Consider the following 23,425-nt stretch of genomic DNA (forward strand, 5'->3'; position numbering starts at 1 on the left):
CATCCCCTCTCATTATTTGGCTCTTTTCCATCTTGTTTCTTTTCATCCGCAGATGGAAAACAGTAATATCAAGTGATTATAATTGGTATTTATTTAAATATATCTAACTATTAATTGAATGCTACCTGTTAAAACATGCCATTGCACTTGATCAGTTTCACTTATGGAATTAAAGTTGTATCACTTTAGATGTGGCTCAGTTGGTTGTGCTCTTGCTTCTGAATCAGACGGTTATGGGTTCAAGTCCCACTCTAGGACATCAGTGAAAAAATCTAGGCTGATACTTCAGTGCAGTTACTGAGGGAGTGCTGTATTGTTGGAGGTGCTGACTCTCAGATGTGATATTAAACTGAGGCTCTATCTGCTGTCTCAGGTGAATGTAAAAGAAGAGCAGGGGAGTGTCCTGCCCAATGTTTATCCCTTAATCAGCATCACTAAAATAGATTATTAAAATAGATCACATTGCTGTTTGTTGGAGCTTGCTGTCCATTTCCTACACTACAACAGTGGCAATACTTCAAAAACTACTTCATTATCTGTGGTCGTGAGAAGTGCCATATAAATGCAAGTCTTTTCTTTTATATATTTCAGAGATTTGTTTGGTCGATACTTATATTTTATTTAGAATATACATATGCCACAGCAACGCTCACTTACCAAGGTTGAGGCTAGGCAGAAATAGCTGCATATCTTTTGCTGAATGCAGAGGTTGTGGCCAAAGCAAGGCAATGGCAAGCAAGGGCCAAGTCCATTAAATAGCAGAGGTTTGAATAATGTACTGTAGGGAAGTTCAAGTTTCGTGGTACACAGTCGGTGAAAAAGAGGTAGACAAGACTGAAGCCCTGAGAAAGTAAGAGGTACTGAAGTAAGGAGGAAGCCAGCAAGACTGCAGTAACATGGTGAGCCTGTGGCTAAGGTCAGGAAAAGGAACTCTCATGGTAACTGAAAGACGGATGACCTTTTTTTTCTTGATTGATATTTTTTGTGAAATATGTTTGGAATCAGAAAGAACTGTTACCCATCAGAGCCAGTAGAAAATATTAAACTGATCAGAAAGAAGAGAATTGACAGCTCAGCACTACCTAACAACAGCAAAACACTACAGCAACTGGGGAAAAGAAATCAAAAAGCCCCCAATTCACCTTACAGACAGGAACAAAAAACTTTGAGACAGTACAGATCCTTTCAGATTCTTATACCCAGACAGGTCAGAGATGCTGCCTCCTGTCTATTCCACCTCCTTGACATTATCTACTTTCCAAGATATTCTCTTTTCAATCAGCAGAACAAGGTAGTGAGTCAGGACCTGCAACACTTCATCTGCTAGGCCTACTTGCTACAAAAGCTGAAAGTATTGTTAGTGCTGTTGAAATTTTCATTCATTCTGGCAAGGCTGGCATTTATTGCCAATCCTCAGTTGCCCTGAAGATGTTGGCAGGCTGCCTTCTTTATAACGGTTTGATATAACTATGTTTCTTTCTAGGCCACTTTAGAGGGCATTAGTAAACCAGTGCCCATAATTCATCACAATCCAACAGCTTCATGTCACTGATACCAGGTTTTCTAAGTTTCAGATCTTTTTAAAACTGATCTCAAATTCTCCCACTGCCTTGGGGGATTTTAACTCACATGCTCTGGATTATTAGTCTAAGCCTCTGGATTACTAGTGCAGTAATGTAACCACTACAGTACCTTGTGTTGGTTGTCAAACATTTGATGCTTCATTTTTATTCACTTCCATAAGCTACGAATGCTTTGTGAATTATTTCACCAGTTGTTACTGGGATCAAATCTGTTTCTTCCATGAAGATATCATTAGGCTGCACTTTTAACAGGACAAGATAATACAAAAGTAAAATATCAGTAAGCAGATGGCAAGAAGAGGAAAGATTACCAAACTAAACAAATCCAAAACAAAGTGTATATACTTTTATAACCTGTATGAGTGGACACTCAAAAAAAAAGCAGATACCTGAAAAAATGTAAACATTGAGAGAACCAAATATATAAGCAGCACTCGGAAGTCATGGACACTCACAAATTATGAACTACAGACGATCTTTATGGATTATTACTAAATTCCTTTTGCCCATGCCAGTATCAACCTTTGAATCACACCCTGGAACGTTATCTCTGCTTCCAGAAGTAACCGTGTCGACAATGCACGCCAGATGATGTGCCCGCACCTTCACCCCTTGCAGATCCAAAAGATGCACGTGCACCCTGACGCCACGTCGTATGATTCCTTCCCCATCTAAGAGTATCATTAAGAATAGTTTCCACTGTACTGGTACTGTACTTGGCACTTTGGGCGGAATCTTCTCGGGCATTGGAACCATATGTAGGTCATGACGCTGATGGTGTCCAAGTCCAGCCCTACTATGTGATCCTCTCGGAGGCAGCCACCTCCAAAAGCCCCATCCAATTAGGAACAGTGGGCGGGCTCTGCAGATGGGACAGCCACCGGGAGAGGTGGACAATGCCAACGTAGGTGGGGGACTGTGAGGTTGCTTCAAAATGGAGGTGCCCTTCGAAGATTTCTGAAATTGTTAAAAGTAGGTTTGGCCACAGCTGCCTGGCTGTCGTCGCAGCTGTGCACCTCTGATACCCACAGCTCCGAGGGGTTTTGACAGGGGGCGGGGGTGGTGGTTGAATTAAAGGAGGCCTCACTGGCCCCTGGTCTACTGCTGGAGGCCACCTCCAGGCACCTGGCAGGCCTCTGCCTCAGTGGGGCACATCCACAGTCGGGAAGATCCCAGCGGCACCATCAATAATTGATAATTAGCGGGTAGCTGGTGCCTGTCTGACCCTGCCTCTAGCAGGAGTGCTTGGAGGTAAGAACGCATCAGGGAGCTGCCCCGACACAAGATTCTCTAATCTTGCTGCCGCCTCCAAACCTGTCTCCGTGGGCCTGGGAAGATTTTATTTTTTATTTTTATTTATTTAGAGATACAGCACTGAAACAGGCCCTTCGGCCCACAGAGTGTGCCAACCATCAACCACCCATTTATACTAATCCTACACTAATCCCATATTCCCACCACATCCCCACCTGTCCCTATATTCTCCTACCACCTACCTATACTAGGGGCAATTTATAATGGCCAATTTACCCATCAACCTGCAAGTCTTTTGGTGGTGGGAGGAAACCGGAGTACCTGGCGAAAACCCACACAGACACAGGGAGAACTTGCAAACTCCACACAGACAGTACCCAGAATTGAGCCCGGGTCGCTGGAGCTGTGAGGCTGCGGTGCTAACCACTGTGCCACCCATCAGTTTGTTATCTGACCATTAACTTAAATCTTTAGTATTGTTGCAGCTGAATAGGTTCTGATCATAACCTCGGAATGATCTGGTCCAAATTAACTCAGCAGAAAAGTTAGCAAAGTGGTCAGCTATGGAAAGTCTTCAAACATGATATAGATAGATATATTCACAGAAGGCAGAAAGTGGAGAGCAAGGAACTAACCATACAAAAAAAAAATCAGTGATGTAGGAATAACGGGAAGTGAAAGGGAAGATTAGAAGGGCGAATGGGGAATATAAGAAAGATTAGCAGTAATATAAAAAGGAAATAGCAAGGCCATTTAGATGCATAGAATAAAAATAAAAGAATAATTCTAAAGTAAGACTGCTCAAAATAAGGGCGATATCTAGCTGTGGATAATGAAGGTATGGCAGAGATATTTAAAATGGTACATTTTTTATAAATGATGGTGGATGTGAGAATGTAGATTGATATGGAAAAATTGTTAGAGATAGCTGTAGGAAAAAAATTGATTCTGAAAAATAGCTGTTATTCTCGGAGACTAGAGATTAGCCAATATAGCATCTCTATTCAAGAAGGGAAAGAAGGATAAATCAGAATAATCCTGCTCTATTAGGTCTGAACAGTTGGATGAACTGCAAGTATTGTATACTCCTGGTAGTTTACAAACAACCAAAAGCTGACTGGCCTGTATTTTTTGGCTTACCTCAGTCTCCTGTTTTGAAGGTTGCTGTCCTCCAATTTAATTTTCCTTTTATACAGAATTTTTGAAAATTATAGTCAGCCTTTGTTATTTCTTCCCTTCTTTACCCTTCTTTCCCTTATTAAGCAGCATGTCATATCCACACCCCCAGCGTCTTCCTTGCTGAATTTTTTTCCAAATCTGCACTGAGCAACTTCTCAACAATGGACACTCATATATTTAAGCAATTACCGGAAGGCAGCTAAGATCAGCTCCAAGGCCCATATGAGGTCAAGAGGCGTCACCAAGAAGACCTTTAGAAGTGTTAAAAGAACATATTTGATACTTGGAATGCCCAGCAAGAATTGACCAAATAATTGTTGTCAGATGTATGGTTCTCCATAGAAGAATTTTCCCTGGAAGTCAATGAGAAGCAACAGAAAGATGCTCCAGAGGACACTGATGTGTCAGGCAATCACTAATAGCATTTTCAGCTTTAATATGACCTAGACTCTGCACCAATATTGTCATCACTGCCTGATCGTCGAATGGGCATTGTGCATCAAAAAGAAGTAAATAAAACGAACATACTAGAAGGATTCAGTGAAGTAATGTGTACTGTGGAAACAGTGACTGTCCATCAATGTGTAATGTGATGTGCAACTGTGTCATTACCTTCTGTGACTTGATGGCCTGTCTTGTGTTTTATGCCGTGAACTACTTTTACATGCACTGCTCATGATCGGGGTAAATGTAGAGGCAGATTACAGGCATCATGTTGAAAACAAGCTTCTCCTGCAGAGAGAAACAGACAGCATTTATTATCTATGCAACATGCCACAGTCACGATGGCTGTCCTGTGCAATTCTTACTTTACCATGTTTATTTTCACCTGATCTTGTCCAGTACGTATCACTAAGTCATTCCTCTGCATTTAGAACTGATTCATACGGCTTGGCATCCTTGCAAAGATCATGTAATTTGCACATGCTCCAAATCAGTAGGTGACATGAAGCAGTACTGCTTTAATTCACCCAAAAACTTGCAGCTGAGCAGTTGTGTTTAGGTTTTCTTCCTGCTTTAGCTGAGGTTTTTTAACCATTTCCTTTGCAATATAGTTCCTGTACCTTTTTAAGCTCAATCCATAGATGTTATATAACTTCAACCTTGCTCCTTTATATCAAAGGCAAGTGTATTTTTTAAGGCAAAGAACTTTCTTCACAATTCAGTGCAAGTATACCTGGATCCTGGGCATAACGTTCTCGCTTACAGCGACATCCTGTCATGTTTGTTGTCTGTGCTGCAGTGTTATCCATCTGGGCACCCACCACAAAAAAATGTCACATCTGCTGCATTTCTGAGGGTTCGAGAACCTGAATAACTTTGGCAGAGAATTACAGCTGCCACTGTTAACTCCTTAGCTGTTGTTATGAATTTTCAGCCTTTAAATACCATTAAAGCACCTAATTTTTGCATTTGATGGATATCTCTGGAGCATTATTGCAGCCATTAGCTACAGAAACTTTTGTGACAGCAAAGATCAAGCTGGACATCATAAGTTAAATGGGAAGTAGGTACAACTTAACAGATACAAGCAGCAATTTCAATTAGTGACAGATTTAGCTCATTTTGGTAGAATAGAATCATAGAAAGTTTACAACACAGAAAGAGGCCACTCGGCCCATCTTGTCTGTGCCAGCCAAAAGAAGAGCCACCCAACCTAATCCCACTTTCCAGCATTTGGTCCGTAGCCGTGCAGGTTACAGCATTTCAGGTGCACATCCAGGCAACTTTTAAATGAGATGAGGTTTTCTGCCTCTACCATCCTTTCAGGCAGTGAGTTCCAGACCCTCACCACCCTCTAAGTGAAAAAACTTTTCCTCATCTCCCCTCTAATCCTTCTACCAATCACTTTAAATCTATGCCCCCTAGTCACTGACCCCTCTGCTAAGGTAAATAGGTCCTTCCCATCCACTCTATCCAGGCCCCTCACAATTTTGTACACCTCAATCAAATCTCCCCTCAGCCGCCTCTGTTCCAAGAAGGAGAACCCCAGCCTATCCATTTTTTCCTGATAGCTACTATTTTCCAGTCCTGGCAAAATCCTCGTAAATCTCCTCTGTATCCTCTCTAGTGCAATTACATCCTTTCTGTAATGAGGTGAGCAGAACTGCACACAGTACTCAAGTTGTGGCCTAGCTAATGTTTTATGTAGTTCCTGCATAACCTGCCTACTCTTATATTCTATGCCTCGGCTAATAAAAGAAAGGATTCCATATGCCTTCTTAACCATCTTATCGACCTGTCCTGCTACTTTCAGGGATCTGTGGACATGCATTCCAAGGTCCCTCACTTCTTCCACACCTCTCAGTATCTTCCCATTTATTGAGTATTCCTTTGCCTTGTTTGACCTCCCCAAATGCATCACCTCACACTTCTCTGGGTTAAATTCCATTTGCCACTTTTCTGCCCACCTAACCAGTCCTTTGATATCTTCCTGCAGTCTACAGCTAACCTCCTCGCTATCAACCACACGGCCAATTTTTGTGTCATCTGCAAACTTCCTGATCACTCCCCTACATTTACGTCCAAATTGTTAATATATACCACAAAAAGCAGGTGACCTAGTTGTGAGCCCTGCGGAACGCCACTGGAAACAGCCTTCCAGTCGCAAAAACAATTACCCTTTTTTAAAATTTGTAGATACAGCACTGAAACAGGCTGTGCCGACCAACAACCACCCATTTATACTAATCCTACATCCATATTCCATACCACATTCCCACTATTTTCCTACAATCTACCTACACTAGGGGCAATTTACAATGGCCAATTTACCTATCAACCTGCAAGTCTTTGGCTGTGGGAGGAAACCGGAACACCCGGCGAAAACCCACACAGTCACAGGGAGAACTTGCAAACTCCGCACAGGCAGTACCCAGAATCGAACCTGGGTCGCTGGAGCTGTTAGGCTGCGGTGCTAACCACTGTGCCACTGAGCCAATTTTGTATCCAACTTGCTACATTCCCCTGAATCCCATGGGCTTTTTTTAACCAGTCTGCCATGTGGAACCTTGTCAAAAGCCTTGCTAAAATCCATGTAGACCACATCAACTGCACTACTCTCATCAATCCTCCTTGTTACTACCTCAAAAAATTCAATCAAGTTAGTCAGACACGACCTTCTCTTAACAAATCCATGCTGACTATCCTTGATTAATCATGTCTTTCTAAGTGACAGTTTATCCTGTCTCTCAGATTTGATTCCAATAATTTGTCTGCCACCGAGGTTAGACTGACTGGCCTGTAATTATTCTGTCTATCCCTCACTCCATTTTTAAACAAAGGTACAATGTTAGCAGACCTCCAATTCTCTGGCACCACACCTGCATCCAGTGAGGATTGGAAAATAATGGTCAGACCTTCTGCTATTTCCTCCCCAGACTTCTTTTAACAGCCTGTGGTACATTTCATCAGGCCCTGGTGATTTATCCACTTTCAAGGATGCTAATCCCCTTAATTTTTCCTCTCTCCCTATGTTTATCACATCCAATACTTCACACTCCTCCTCTTTAACTGCAATGTCTGCATCGTCCCCCTCTTTTGTGAAAACAGATACACAGTATTCAATAAGAATCATACCCACATCTTCTGTTTCCACACATAGGTTACCTTTTTGGTCTTTTATGGGCCCTACTTTTTCCTTAGTTATCCTCTTACTCTTAATGTATTGATAAAACATCTTTGGGTTCACCTTGATTTTGCTTAGTTTTTTTTTAGAGATACAGCACTGAAACAGGCCCTTCGGCCCACCGAGTCTGTGCTGACCATCAACCACCCATTTATACTAATCCTACACTAATCCCATATTCCTACCACATCCCCACCTGTCCCTATATTTCCCTACAACCTACCTATACTAGGGGCAATTTATAATGGCCAATTTACCTACCACCTGCCAATATTCTTTCATGCCCTCTCTTTGCTTTCCTATTTTCTTTTTTGATTTCACCCCTCCACTCTCTAAACTCCTCTCAGCTTTCTGTAGTTTGAGTTCTCGGTGTCTGATATAAGCTTTCCTTTTCTGCCTTGTATCATACCCTATAAGCTCCTTGACATCCAGGGGGCTCTAGTTTCAGCCATCCTACGCTTTTTCTTTGTGGGAATATGTTAACTCTGAACTGCCAGAATCTCCCCTTTGAATGCCTCCCATTGCTCTGGCAATGATTTACCTTCAAGTAACTATTTCTTGTCCACTTTTGCTAAGTCACTTCTCAGCTTAGAATAATTTCTGGGCCTGAATTACTACACATTACACACACTTAGTGAGCTGAATTTTACCAGCACCTCAACGTCGGGGGTCGTGGTGGGAGGGCCCGTAAAATACTTGTGGGAGAGGCCCGCCATGACCCACGACGCCAAGAAGGCCCCACCGCATGTTACCAGCGGCAGCAAGGCCTCAGTGCGGCCCTCCCCGCCACTGGGCAGCGGGGCCTTCATTTACATATTTAAATTAATTAAAACAAAATGCTAATTACCTTACCTACCTCTGGCGGCCATTCTACGCTGATTTTACAGCCGCCAGTTGCAACTCGCATGCGTTTGGAACTCCGTTTGGAGTTCCGAGGTGAGACACTGGTGGGGAGGGGGGAGGATTGAAATTATCAGGGGGGTGGGGGGAGCAGGAGAAACAATTCTTATTGGCTGTGGGGATGATGGGAAGGGGTTGAAGGGCAAATTTGATGAGGTTGGGAGAGATGTTCATGTTGGGACTGAAATACATTTTATTCATATTAGACAAAACCTTTGTGGGGGTTGGGAAAGGGCCTCCAGCTTTTATTTTTTTATTTCAATTAAATCTGTAGTGACAACCCTTTAAAAATTCAAATTTATCCCAAGGGCTCAAAGCCCTTTAAAAATGGTGCCGGCAACTGCGCGGTGGTGCTGGACACCGTTGCCGGAGATGGAGCGGCCGCCTCCTTTACGTCATCGGGAGTGGCCGCTCCGCCCCCTCCTTTTAAATGAGCCCCCGTGCGAAATATCACGGAGGCTCAGCGGCAGCGCTTCCATGTCGGAAGGCCGCCGAGTTCAAAACGCACTGCCGCAATGTGCAGTGTGCTAATAAAGTTCAGCCGTGTATGCGTGTTGACCCGAATGCATGGTGTAACTTCACCTCCCAAATATCTTTGGCCAAATTTTAATTAACTTTGCTTTTATTCTTTAACTACATACTTTGAAGGAAGAAACATTATAGGTAATGTGAGGTAAAATGGAACACAGCAATAACTGTTGCAAAAAAGTAGGTGAATTAAAATTTTTTTTCAACTAACTACTAACGTCAAAGAGAGGGGATCTAGCCAGGGTAAAATGCAACCAAAAATTGACTGGAAAACCTGTAACGGAACAATGGGTGATCTTTAAGGAGGCGATGTTTTAGGTACAGGTTATGTACATTCCAACAAGAGGGGAAGGCAGGGGAACCAAAGCCTTGAATGACCAGGAAGATAGAGAATATGATGAAACAAACAAAAAAAGGGTTTATGACGCATGTCAGGTGAAACCTTCAAGTAAGAACCAGAACAAATACAGTAAGTTGTGAGGGGAAGTGAAGAGGAAAATAAGATTGGCAAAGAGAGAATATGAGGATAGAATGGCAGTTAACATAAAAGGGAACCCAAAAATCGTCAACCAGCATGTAAATTATAAGCAGGTAGTAAGAGGTGGGGTGGGGCCTATTAGGGATAAAGAGGGTGATATCTGCTGAAAGATGCAGAGCAAGGTTAGAATACTTAATGAATACTAAGGAAGAGGATGCTGACAAAATATTGCTGGAAGCGAAGATAACAGAGGTGAAAGTTGATATGAAGAATGTACTGAAAAGGCTGGCTATGCTTAGAGTGGATAAGTCACCTGGTCCAGATGGCTTGCAAAAGAAGTGGGAGTGGAGATAGCAGAAGGGCTTGCCATAATCTTCCACTCTTCTTTAGATATGGGTAAGGTGCCAGAGGATTGGAGAGTGAAAAATATGACGCCCTTATTCAAGAAAGGACATTCCTGGTAACAACAAGCTGGTCAGTTTAAAATCAGTGGTGGGTAAGGTTTTAGAAACAATAATCAGGAAAAAAATCAAAAGGCACTTGGAGAGGTTTGAGTTAATTAAGGAGAGCCAGCATGGATTTATAAAAGGCAGATTGTGCTTGTCTAATCTAATTGAATTTTTTGATGAAGTAACAGAGAATGTTGATGAAGGGAAAGCAATGGCTGTTAGCACCGCAGCCTCACAGCTCCAGCGACCCGGGTTCAATTCCGGGTACTGCCTGTGTGGAGTTTGCAAGTTCTCCCTGTGTCTGCGTGGGTTTCCTCCGGGTGCTCCGGTTTCCTCCCACATGCCAAAGACTTGCAGGTTGATAGGTAAATTGGCCATTATAAATTACCCCTAGGATAGGTAGGTGGTAGGGAAATATAAGGACTGGTGGGGATGTGGTAGGAATATGGAATTAGTATAGGATTAGTATAAATGGGTGGTTGATGGTCGGCACAGACTCGGTGGGCCGAAGGGCCTGTTTCAGTGCTGTATCTCTAAAAAATAAAATAAAAGGCAGGTTAACAAAATTAAGGTTCGTGGAATAGGAGCATCAGTGTCAACTTGGATAAAAAATAATAAAAATGCAAGGACCACTGCTTTTTTTGACATACATAAATGACTTTTCTGTATTCTGTATTGGAATACAGAATAAAATTTCAAAATTTGCTGATGATACAAAATTTGGAGGTGTGGCAGACAAGGAGAATGATACCAATCGAATCCACATAGATAGGCAATTAGAATGGGCAGACAAGTGGCAGATGAAATTTAATATAGAGAAGTGTGAAATGATGCATTTCGGCAGAAGGGATAGGCAATATACACTTAATGACACACTTCTAAAGAATGTACAGGGACAGAGGGACCTGGGGTTCATGTGCAAAGATCTTTGAAGGTGGCAGGACATATTGAGAGTAGTTAGCAAAGCATATGGTACCTTGGGCTTCATTAATAGAGGAATTGAGTACAAAAGCAGGGAAGTTATGCTAAACCTTTATAAAGCTCTGGTTAGGCCACAACAAAATATTGTATCCAGTTCTGGTCACTACACTTTAGGAAGAATGTGACAGTCCTTAAAGGGGGCAGAGGAGGTTGGTTCCAGACATGAGGGTTTTTAGCTGCAAGGTTAGGGTGAAGAAGCTGGGGTTGTTCTCCTTGGAGCAATGGAGATTAGGGGAAGATTTGTTAGAGGTATGCAAGATTATGACAGGTTTAGATAAGGTAGACAAAGAAAAGCTGTTCCCACTAGTTAATGGTACAAGGACTAGGGGACACAGATTTAAGGTTTTGGGTAAGAGATGCAGGGGGATGTGAGGAAGAACTCTTTTTACACAATGAGTGGTAATGACCTGGAACTTGCTGCCTATGAAGGTGGTGGAAGCAGAGATGATGATTGATTTCAAAAGGAAATTGGATGGGCACTTGAGGGAAATAACCTTACAGGGTTACTGGGATGGGGGGGGGCGGTGGGGGGGGGGGGGGGGCGGGTTGGTGGAATGGGACTGATTGGATTGCTCTACAGAAAGCAGGCATGGATTTGCTCAGCCAAATGGCCTCCTTTTGTGCAGTAATGACTCTAAATATGGTGGAGTCCATGTTTTTGGTATTGCCATAAAATTAATTTTGCTATTCTTTGTATCATTCACAAGTTTAATAACTATTGCCTGTCCCCTGCTCCAGATTGTTAATAAACAAGAACGGAATTGGCGATGGACCTTGGGTCACACCATTGGTACTAGACTCCATTAAGAAACTACTCCATTTACTTTGCCCACAATCCTTTAGCCAATTTGCAATCCAGCTCACTATATCACCTTGCACACCATGGGACTTAATTTTAGTGCACAATCATTCATGTGGCACCTTATTGGAAATTCAAGTAGCTTATATCTACTGGATCTCCAAATTCACTGATCCAATGATTACTTCAAAAAACTGATTGGGTTTGTCAAATATGAACTCTGTTTTCTTAAGCTATGTGGGGTATCCTTCATCAAGCCCAAATGTTCCAAATCAACATTAATAGAAGAGAAGAGTCAATGGAAGTATCATTAATAAATGGTGCCTCCACTAAATTTCCCACCGCAGAAGTTAAATGCACAGGTCTATATTTCCTAGGTTCCTCTTGCACATTTCCCACTGTAAATGAATTATTGAAAGTATTGACTTGGGCATCACTCACCATTCACCAGTTCCTTTAGTAAACTAGAATAAATTAACTCTGGATTTAATGCCTTTCTACCTTGAGCTATTTAAATTTAGCTTACACTATTTCCCTTGCAATGTGTTAGCAATTCAGTTGTGTTTCAAATTTATTTGCTGTGCAAGGGGCAGATCTAACTTTTTCACAGTTACAGTATCTTTGCAACTCTTGTGCCATGATCTCGTCATAGTTTTAATTCTGCATTAGTCACCCAACAACAGTCCAATTTGACCTTTGACTCCTAACTTAAGCCCTAAATGCTTTCCTGTTAGCTTGGTTATTTTCCAACATCTTTTTTTTCAAATGTATTTTAGTTTATCTTTTTGTTCACACTAACTGCTGTTTATACTTTCCCCTTTCTGAAAGACTACTCATTTAATAAGCCATAAAATATCTCTTACTGAGCATAAGTTGTTCAGTTAATTTACTGTGGAGCCATTCTGTTTTCTTTCATTATAAGGTAGGTGTTGATGTTCATAGAGATTTGGGTGTACTTGTACATGGAACGCACAAAGTTAACATGCAGGTGCAGCAGGCTTTTAGGAAGGCAATTGGCATGTTGGCCTTTATTGCAAGGGGATTGGAGTACAGGAATAAAGAAGTCTTATTAATATTGTATAAGGCTTTGATGAGACCACACCTGGAATACTGTGTGCAGTTTTGGTCTCCACATTTAAGTAAGGATATACTTGCACTGGAGGCGGTGCAGCAAAGATTTACTAAATCGGTTCCTGGATGAGGGGGTTGTCCTGTGAGGGGAGACTGAGTAAATTGGGCCTATAGTCTCTGGAGTTTAGAAGAATGAGAGGTAATCTAATTGAAACATCTTAGATTCTGAAAGGGATTGATAGGGTAGAAGCTGAGAGATTGTTTCCGCTGGTCGGGGAGTCTAGAACACGGGGGCACAGTCTCAGGATAAGGGGCTGATCACTCAGGACTAAGATGAGGAGAAATTACTACACTCAAAGGGTTGTGAGTGTTTGGAATTCTCTACCCCAGAGGGTTGTGGATGCTCCATCATTGAATACATTTAAGGCTGGGATAGACAGATTTTTGGTCTCTCAGGAGATCAAAGGATATGAGGAGCTGACAGGAAAGTGGAATTGAAGCCCAAGATCAGCCATGATGGTATTGAATGGCGGAGTTGGCTCGATGGGCCATATGGTCTACTTCTGTTCCTATTCACAGAATCACAGAATTTCCACAGCACAGAAGGAGGCCATTCGGCCCATCGCGTCTGCACCAGCTCTCCGAAAGAGCAATTCACTCAGAGCCATTCCCCAGTCTTCTCTCGTAATCCTGCACATTCTTCATATAACTGTCTATTTCCCTTCTGAATGCTTCAATTGAGCCTGCCTTCACCGCACTCTCAGGCAGCACATTCCAGACCTTAACCACTCGCTGCGTGAAAAGGTTCTTCCTCATGTCGCTTTTGCTTCTCTTACCCATTACTTTAAATCTGTGCCCTCTCGTTCTCGATCCTTTCACGAGTGGAAACAGATTCTCTCTATCTACTCTGTCCAGACTCCTCATGATTTTGAATACCTCTAACAAATCACCTCTCAGCCTTCTCGTCTCCAAGGAAAACAGTCCTAACTTCTCCAGTTCTGAAGAAGGGTCACTGACCTGAAACATTAACTCTGCTTCTCTCTCCACAGATGCTGCCAGACCTGCTGAGTATTACCAACATTTCTTGTTTTTATCCCAACTTCTCCAGTCTATCTTCATAACTGAAGTTCTTCATCCCCAGAACCATTCTCGTTTCTTGTGTTCTTATGTGCTATTTTCTTCCTCAGCGATATATAACCTTTCAGAATTTTTGTTTTTTAGATATTCCATCCTCACTCAGCTCCCTCTTGTCTACCATTTAACCACTGCTAGATATCTCTTCATTCTTGTAAACAGGGCTTTTTGAAAAAATAACATCAACATACGAACTTGCTGAAGTTTCATACTTTAAATCTTAGAGTGAAATAGCAGAGTAAACCAAAGATGTCATGCTCCTTCTAAATCACCTATCATCTATGGCTCTCCATTGAACATCAACATATTGGCGTACGTTTTCAACTTGTTACCCAGGTGTATAACCGCTGCTGTGGATCAGTGACCTGCTATAGAAACCACCCAATCTTCAAATGAAAATGAACAGTCCACAATGTCAGTTTTACATCTGGGCGGCAATTCCACAATATATCCCATTAAATCTTCTGGTAGTAGTCCCCACATGCTGAATGAAGAAGTAATTACGGCATTAATAAATGCCTCTTGAGGGCCTCTCATCTTTTGTGCTTGCTCACTCATCCTCCTTTATTAGTGAAGAATTGAAATGTCCCAGCATCACTACTTTTCCTTAGATTTGATTATAAATTTGCCAATAGATTCCTTTCCCTTGTTTGACTTGATATAGCATAATCCAAGAAACACTCCAGTATCTATAGTGAGCAACAGTGATTGCCCCCTTACAATATCACCTTGCTCCACTGCTTTATTCCTTTCTTAACAGAAGCACCTACTCTATCTTTTGTAGACAATGTCCTTCTAAGTACAAGCTGGGAGGCGGGTCGACCTGTAAATGGTGAGAGAAAGCGGGGTGGGAGGGTGGAATGGAGTGCCCGCCACCATGCCATTTTACCAGCGGCTAGAAGTGTAGGACAGCCATCCCACCCAGAGGCCAATTGAACCACTTAAGTGGCCAATAAAGGGGCTGTTCCCGCTGGCATTTTACCAGTGGCAGGGTGGGCCCTCCGCCTCACGGGGGAGACTGCCTGGTGGCGGCTTCCCTGCGGGCTCGGGTTGGGGGGGGCCCTCCTCTTCAGGCATTCTGTAGCCCAGGGAGGGGCCCCCAAATGGCAATGGCAGCCCACAGCAACTCCCCACCCCTTGCCAGGATCCACACCCCCAGACCTCACTTAAACTAGTTGGGAGGGTGGCCTGCTTCCATGGCATGCTGTTCTTCCAGTCACAGTGCCAGCAGTGGCCACTGCTCCCAGTGGCACTGCTGGCCCTCCAATTGACTGGCAGCTACCAGGGCAGCGGCTGTCTTTTATTTATTTTATTGAGAGATACAGCACTGAAACAAGCCCTTCGGCCCACCGAGTCTGTGCTAACCATCAACCACCCATTTATACTAATCCTACATTAATCCCATATTCCTACCACATCCCCAACTTCCCTACCACCTACCTACACTAGGGGCAATTTATAATGGCCAATTTACCTATCAACCTGCAAGTCTTTGGCTGTGGGAGGAAACCAGAGCACCCGGCGAAAACCCACGCGGTCACAGGGAGAACTTGCAAACTCCACACAGGCAGTACCCAGAATCGAACCCAGGTCGCTAGAGCTGTGAGGCTGCGGTGCTAACCACTGCGCCACTGTGCTGCTTAAAGGAAGCATAGCCCCAACGGCAGCTAATTAGTGTCTGGCAGAGGTAAAATAGAGCCAGGGGTTCCTCAAACAGCCAAAATAGGATTGCCCCGGCTTTTCAGCCCGTCATCAGCAACCCCACTGTAATGACAAAATTCAGCCCCATCTATATTAAGGTGTATTAAGTTCTGGCCCATCCTCAAAGCCAAGCTGTGGTTCTGCGAGGGCTGTTGTCTCAGGATTTTCCTTAGCAGCATACAGTTGTAGTTCTCTCAATTTATTCCTAATGTTTCTACAGAACCACTTAACAAAATCTTCAGATAATTTTGTGTATTTTTTCCTCCGATTTCATTCTTTTGTGGTAATCCAAATAAAGAGCTGTGTTAAAATTTATATCATTTAAAATATGGCCCCATGCTGAAAAGTGTTTGGTTATTAACCACAGCAGGCGGTTGGTCCCCTGGGTAAAAATGTACACCTGGAATTGAAGACAGAATTGGGCTCGGTTGTAATGCCTTCCCATAGTCAAATAGCATGCGTGCATTCATTGTCTAGGCTCAGGTGAAGTATAAGGCAGTAGCAGAGTGAATTTGTAGCACAAAACCCTATTCAGGAGATGGGGGAGACACTTGATGGGAGTGGCAGGGTAGAAAATGATGGAGTTATATTCAGTCACTGTTGAACCTTGGAAGAGTAAGACGGTGACTTTCAACCAACTAATAAAATGCATTTAAATAATATAATTAAGACCTTCTTTCATTACTATTAAACTTCCTTTTAAGCACTGAAGTCTGATGGTGAAGAATACTTTATTAATGGTGGCTGGTCCATAGATACACCACAGCGGTTTGATATTGCTGGGACTGCTTTCCACTATAAGAGGCCCGATGATGAACCAGAGTGTCTGGGAGCATTAGGACCTACCAATGCAAGTCTTTTTCTTATGGTAATCATTTATTTCTATTGTAGTTTGAATATTAATAGTTTAAGTAAAACAGGTGAATTTTAAAGCATACATGAATAATTTAGTTAAAGATGAAGGTTATTAAACACAGCACGTTCTTATTTACCTTGTTAAAATGGAAATGAGAAGACGTAGAAGTGCAACATTTTCCAATAATGATTTATTAAACCTTCCAAATGTATCTTATTCAGGAGCCAATTTAAGTTATCATACCTATTGGTGCAGATCTTGTTATGTTTAGCAATTTGGGGAATTTCCTACTATGTGTGAATATTGAGAAACAGTTTCCATTTTGGGCACAATTGGAAAATCGTGGTCAAACTACGCCAGAAATTTCATTGGTTAATTTCAGGTTTCCACTAAAATGCATTTGCATAATCACAAATGTAAAATCTTCCTTGAACCAGCACAATCGGAAAGCAGAATAGAACATAATTATTTTTTTTCTATCCATTAAAACCATTGATGTAGTTAAGAGTGGTAACCTAGAGCAGTTTTATTAATATAGCTGAAAATAAGGTTCGTAGCAGAAAAAGTGTATTTGTATGAGTATCCAGTCCTCCAACTGTGCGTAACCCAATTTGAAATTACTGAAAATGACTTAAAATAATCACTTACTAGTTTCGTTGGTGAACACTTGACAGTTTCTTAATAAATTAGATATTTTTTGATATGTAAAAACTTTTAAAACCTGCCTCCGAATACTTGTATGCCCAAGAAAATGAATACAATTTGAAGAGCCTTCCCGAAGCAGTGCAAGTGACAGAAACTCACAAAAAACCGAATAGTTCACTGATGCCCTTCAGGGAATGGAGCCTGCCACCATTACATGCGACCTCAGTTCCACACACTGTTGCTCCTGTTGTTCATGGGGAATGTGATGCAACTAGCAAACAGTGCAGCAGTCAGCTGTTCTATACAGTGATAATGTAACTTGGAAATTGGGTGTCTGAATGTTACAATAAATAAAATCCAGAAAAGGTAAGTATTGTTCTGATTTAATAAGTATCCAAACAAGCAAAAATACAGAATTTGCCTTACATTATATTTCATTTTTCTTGCAGGTGCTGGTACAAGAGGAAAATCAGGGTATTCATTACAAGTTTAATGCACCCATCACACGTGCTGTCAGTGGTGACACACAGGCAAGCTATGAATGGCAATATTTTCCATGGTCCAAGTGTACTGCAATCTGTGCAGGAGGTAAGAAGTAGCAAAATATGAACACTGGTCTTGATTATGATGGCTAGTGAATGCCAAATATATTTTGCTTATGACTATGTATAGCAATTGTGGGATGAATGCATCTAATATTATTGGCATGTCCAGTCCTGGTTTGCTCATGCAGTGAGTCCACTCCTGTCAATAAATATGTGTTAGCAATTTTTGGGCCAATAAACAGGTGTCCGCAATTCGAATCTCTGCTTCATAGAGTGTAAGGAATTAACGATTAGCTTTTCTGACCACTAACAAATCATAGACAAGATAAATAGTTGCAATTGTTATTCAACCGGTGTTTTTTTGAAAATTGAACAACCAGCTTGAAGAAAGACATAGGCTGGATTTAATGAGGAAGCATTGGCCCCTTCCACTAGCTGGAAAGCCAGAGGCGAACCTGCCTCCGCTGGTCCCGGAAGCCACGATGCTATTTTGTGGGGCTCAGGCAGTTAATTGTCTGAGATCATGGCTTCCGCCCCTCCGAGGCAGGGTGTTCCACCTTCAAGACCTGCCGGCCATTCCGAGGACCAGCAGCTCTTCAGTCCCAGCAGTGCCACCAGGAGCAGTTTTTCAGCGAGGGTCCTCCATGCAGCACTGAGTGCTCAACCAAGAGGGACCCTCCCCCAACCCCATCCTACAGCTCGCAAGGAGGCCACCAGGTTTTACTGGGCAGCCTCCTGAGGTGCCAAAGTTTTGACTGAATAGTATTGGTGCATCACTCGAAATTGGGTAAACTACACAATCCAAATTCAGCTCATAGCATCACAATTCTAGCAAAATATTAAATCCAATCTGCAAAAGGTTAATTCCTTTAAGTAAAACATCAATGGAGGCATTAAAAGACACAAATGATAATTCAGTTGTGTTCTGAAAAGTGTGTTTTTTCTAAAAGTTTTTATTTTCTTTAAACCCTTATTTTGGACACCAGAAATTTCAGCTACTGAGGAAAAAAATGACAAATCAAAACATTTTCAGATGAAAATTTTTCAAAAAGCATTTTGAGTGATTTGTTATAAAAATCTACCCGTGGCCAGATTGTGCAGTTACAGAGTGATGTCCACCATCACAGACACTTGTGACTGAAAAGATGGCAAATTAGGCCAAAGATTGGCCACGCCTTATTACAAAGCCTCTTACCGGTCTCACAGGTAATTGCAAATGTAACAAATATGTGTTGTAACAATTAATATGGAAAATCTTGGAGGAAGTGTTTATTAGTGACGAGACATACATAATTTATATATTATTGACTGTCAGATCTCCCATATCATTGCTCTTGGTAAATCAGAAGATGTGCTTTCATTTTATGTAATATATAGGGACTGATAATGTATCCCACACACAGCAACAGGTGCATGCAGCCTGTTAAAATAAGCTGACTTCACTGGATACTGAAAGGTCAGGTTTTTTTTAAAAATAACTTTCTGGCACTTCAGTTTTGTTTAAAATGTGCCAGAGTCTCAGTGGCTAAGAAAAAAAGACAAAATTCAGTGAGATGAACCTGCTTTTGACCTGACCATTTCCGGGCAGCCCTTGGGGAAGTTGCAAGCCCGCTGAATTAATATAAATATTGAAGCCTTAATGCAGCCGTCATGTCATGAATGGCAGCTTCCGATGATCCCGAGACTGTGCGATTCCTGTACAGATATGGTCCCAGGAGTTTGCAACACCACTTACCCCCTTCTCTTCCCCAACACACCTTCCAACAAATACAGAACCCGGCCATCAGATTATAAAATTCCCATATTATATTTTAGCTGTAGTTATGAATTTGAACTTAATATACCAAAGTAAGCAATTAAATAAAATAAAGCACAGACAATCCAAATAACTGAGTTTTGCACGTTTCTATTAGTTCTTTATTTTTCAGATTAACTTCAGGATCAGAGTAATAAGATTACGTAGAAATTACAGTAACTAATGACCTGTACTTATTTGGCTTTAAAAAGGTGATCTCCAGTCCTGATAGCATATCGTTCAAGTTTACTGATTACCAAATTTTATCATTTCTGTATAGGTATACAGGCACAGGCTGTTGTGTGCAAGAAATTGGATGATAATTCTGTTGTTTCTGCCCATTACTGTAACAGTGAAAACAAGCTTCCAGAAAAACAACGTGCTTGCAACACTGAGCCATGTACATCAGTGTAAGTAATGCAGGGACTAAGAACTGGGTTAGCACTTATAGAAAAATGTTACTGCTATGTCATACTTTAATAAGCTGAATGGAATTTTCATCTGATCAGTTCTTGAGCTCATTCAATAGCAATAACTGGGCTTCTTCCAGGACCACCAAAAAAAGTGGCAACAGTGAAATTATCTTTGTTCATAAAATCCATCCCACTTTGTGCACAATCACTTTTGTCATTGGTCAATGGTCTGATTGCCCTTCCAAATCTTCAATGTACATTTTTCAAACCTCAATTTGCTCTCAACAAATTGATTCAGAGGTGATTGTGCAGTGAGTTGCCATAATCTGGAATGTACTGCTTGAAAGGGTGGTGGAAACAGATTCAATAGTAAATTTCAAAAAGGAACAGGATAAAATACGTGAAGTGGAAAGATTTGCGGGGCTCTGGGGAAAGGGGAGGGGAATGGGACTAATTGGAGAGATCTTTCATAGGCATGATGGACTGTATGTCCTCCATCTGTGCTATATCATACTATGATTCTCTTAAACCAAATCATTGAAGGTAGGATATTCTTTCTTCGGAAGATGCTTTGAAGCTTGGCAGATAACTGGTGGACTTAAATTGAATTAAAGTCAAATACATTAAAACTAAATATATTTCTTGGCGAGGCCAAGAACAGAGTGGTATTAAAGGGGAGGCTGAGAGCAGACCAATAGAAAAGATCAAGGCTGGCAGCAAACTGACCTTCTACAGCAGCAACCAAACTTCTGCTTGTGTTGCAATGGAAGCTGAGACATCGACTATCAGATGCTGCATCATGGTTGAGTCCACAAGTGTACTAATGGAGTTGGTCAGCACTTCCATGCTGGACAGAATGGTCTTCAAGCTCTGCGCAAGGTTGGTGCCAGACTCTTCCAATATTTGATACTGCATGCAGGCTTTCTGGCAGGCCAATGCACCAAGCACCTCATTGTGCATTGCCATCAGCTGCCTTCTGTAGCCTGCCCCATCAAAGTACACTACAGAGTCCTCTGCAGCGGAACTTGTGTGCAAATTCACCCTTTGAGGAGCTGACACCTGTGCTACCCTTGTTCCCTGCAGGTCACTTGTACCCAGTGTCTTACCATGTACATGTCCCAACTCTAAGCTATCCTCTAAATTAAACACAGTGTCAGTATCTAAGCTGGTGACTGAGTGTGACATCATGTAATGTTTTTTCTTCACCATTGTCTGCTTGCTCTTCCACCTGTTGCTCTTCAACCACGGCCTGGGCAGGTTGTGTTTCTTGCTTATCTGAACGGAGAAAGGCACAAGAGTAGGATTGTGGTGAGAAGATGGGGGCATGGGAAGTAAGAAATGCATGCTTATACCATCTGCAGCTTCTAAATCAGAAGAGATTGTGGGATGAGGGGGAAGTGAGTGAGAAGAAGGATTAGGTATGAGGATACCACCACTGTCGATCATTTTAGCCCAATGAAGGCAAGCACCATCTCCTCCATGGGGGTGAGGAGATGCAGCCTTGCCTGTCCCCCACCGATTAGCATCTTCTGCCTCTGGTTGTGCGCATCCTTGCCCTGCAAGAGAGAGGGAATTGTGTCAGTGAGTGTGGCGCAATCTGGGTGATGTGACTGTTAGTGGCAGCATGTGCAAGCTCTGAGATGTGGGTGTCAGGCTTGCAGCAGTGCTAAATATGTGAAGGTGAGATGAAGCTATGAATGTCAGGTATGTGTCCTGATTAATAGAGACTGGTGGTAGGTGAGTGATGGGGATGTGATGCATTGTGCAGTGCCTGAGGCTAGTGGTGCAGTTGGTGGGATGTGGCATTTAAAGATGCATATACTGATCTTGACCACTCCTGTGAGGTCATTGAACCTTTTGCAGCTCTGCTTCCAGGTCCTCCAGGCCTGACTCCTGGCATTGACTACCACAACTATCTGGTCCCACTGCCTTCTGAGAGTTTGTCTGGAGGACTGAGAGTTTGTCTGGAGGACTATGGATAGAGCACGTCTCTCCACTTCAACGCTTCCTCTACATCAAGGCCTCCAGTGCAATGGCAGAAACTCTTGGAGCCTGCTGCCTCCCATGTTGCGCCATTCTCTGTCTTTCCCAGGTCAGAATCAGTTGCAGAATGACTTTGAGTACCAGCTCCAGGCACAATGCACCTCCCTTTAACTGGTGAAGGCTGGCTTTAATTCGTGCAGACTAGCTTTAGTTGACGCTACCCCCTGACAATTTTGGGCTCACTGCTGAGGCATGCAGTCACACAACAGCACAGTTAGCACGCATGTGTACTACACTCATGTTAATTAGCAGGCAGCACAAAGTTGGCATGCTGCCTGCATCGGAAGCAACAGGTCCAGGTTCATCCCACTTTGCGATCCCTATGCCCGTTCTCTTTGTCTATTAAATTTAGTCCCCTGTCATTTTTAAGGACAAATTTTGTCATTTGCCTTGCCATTCACCTACCCAATTCCCACTCCCGGTTAAAATCAGGGCTTAATTTTCCCCAATCATTAACACCTTTTTCATATATCTCTGGCTGTACAGTGGGTGTGAGTTCCAGACGCGAACACACAAACTGCATAAGTGATGGATTCAAGTTGGGCCACTAGACTGTGTCTCTGGGAGAACCAAGGTTTTACCAACGGAAACCAACCAATATTCTGAGCCACATAATGTTGGTGTTTTGAAAAGATATTTGTGTGCTCTGTCTGTGTATTTATGGGTCTGTACATAAACAAAAGGTCATTTATATTTTACACTTTTCCAGTTGGATTGTAGGTGACTGGTCCGAGTGTAGTCGGACCTGCAATGGTGGACTTCGCACTCGGGATGTAATATGTGTCCAAAAAATCACTGCTTCTGAGGAAAAAGTACTGGATGATAGTTACTGCATAAATGAACGTCCCGTGATAAAGGAAAGCTGCAATAACCACACTTGTCCACCTGAATGGGTGCCGCTTGATTGGTCTGAGGTAATGTATACTTTATTCTTATAGGATTTAAATGTCCAATTAATATGAAGGTGTATATCAACAAAGTTGAAGAAATTCAAGGTGCAACTTAATGGTATTTAATTGTAAGTCACAACAAGTTATTCCTTTTAGGGTAGAAATTCTAATCCGCAGAAGGAGTGGAACTGTGACACAATCTCTACAATTTGAGGTGGATCCCAGAACCACCATGTTTCTCCCCTTGGTTCCTTGCCCCACAAATTGCACGGAGAGTGTGGGTGGGGTGCAGTGTTCCTTATTCCTACCCACTTACATTGAGATGTCACTTTTGAGTGTTTCCCAGGCTAACTTAGGAATTCCACTTAGCTGGTCTCTAATAGACCTTATGGGAGCTACACCTGCTAGGAGCAAGTGTGCGTATCACTTTTGACCTTAGAAGGCTTTATCACTGTAGCAAAAGCGTCAGTGGAAAAATTTTACAGCCGTTTGTATTCAGCCTATTCCTGGCCTTTGGTGTATCCCTCTCAGACTGCAGGATGTCTTTCCAGAT

General features: G+C 42.3%; 1 protein-coding gene across 1 annotated transcript in view; it reads left to right on the forward strand.

Moving 5' to 3' along the window:
- Window positions 1-23,425, forward strand: part of adamts10 (ADAM metallopeptidase with thrombospondin type 1 motif, 10) — a 202,042-nt gene that overhangs the window by 163,945 nt on the left and 14,672 nt on the right. The window contains exons 20-23 of the mRNA XM_068016396.1: window positions 16,390-16,553; window positions 17,636-17,774; window positions 19,807-19,936; window positions 22,692-22,896. Of these exons, the coding sequence (XP_067872497.1) occupies window positions 16,390-16,553; window positions 17,636-17,774; window positions 19,807-19,936; window positions 22,692-22,896 (638 nt within the window). The remainder of the gene's footprint in view (window positions 1-16,389; window positions 16,554-17,635; window positions 17,775-19,806; window positions 19,937-22,691; window positions 22,897-23,425) is intronic.

Source organism: Heterodontus francisci, chromosome 36 (genome assembly GCF_036365525.1).
Source record: "Heterodontus francisci isolate sHetFra1 chromosome 36, sHetFra1.hap1, whole genome shotgun sequence".
NCBI lineage: Eukaryota > Metazoa > Chordata > Chondrichthyes > Heterodontiformes > Heterodontidae > Heterodontus > Heterodontus francisci.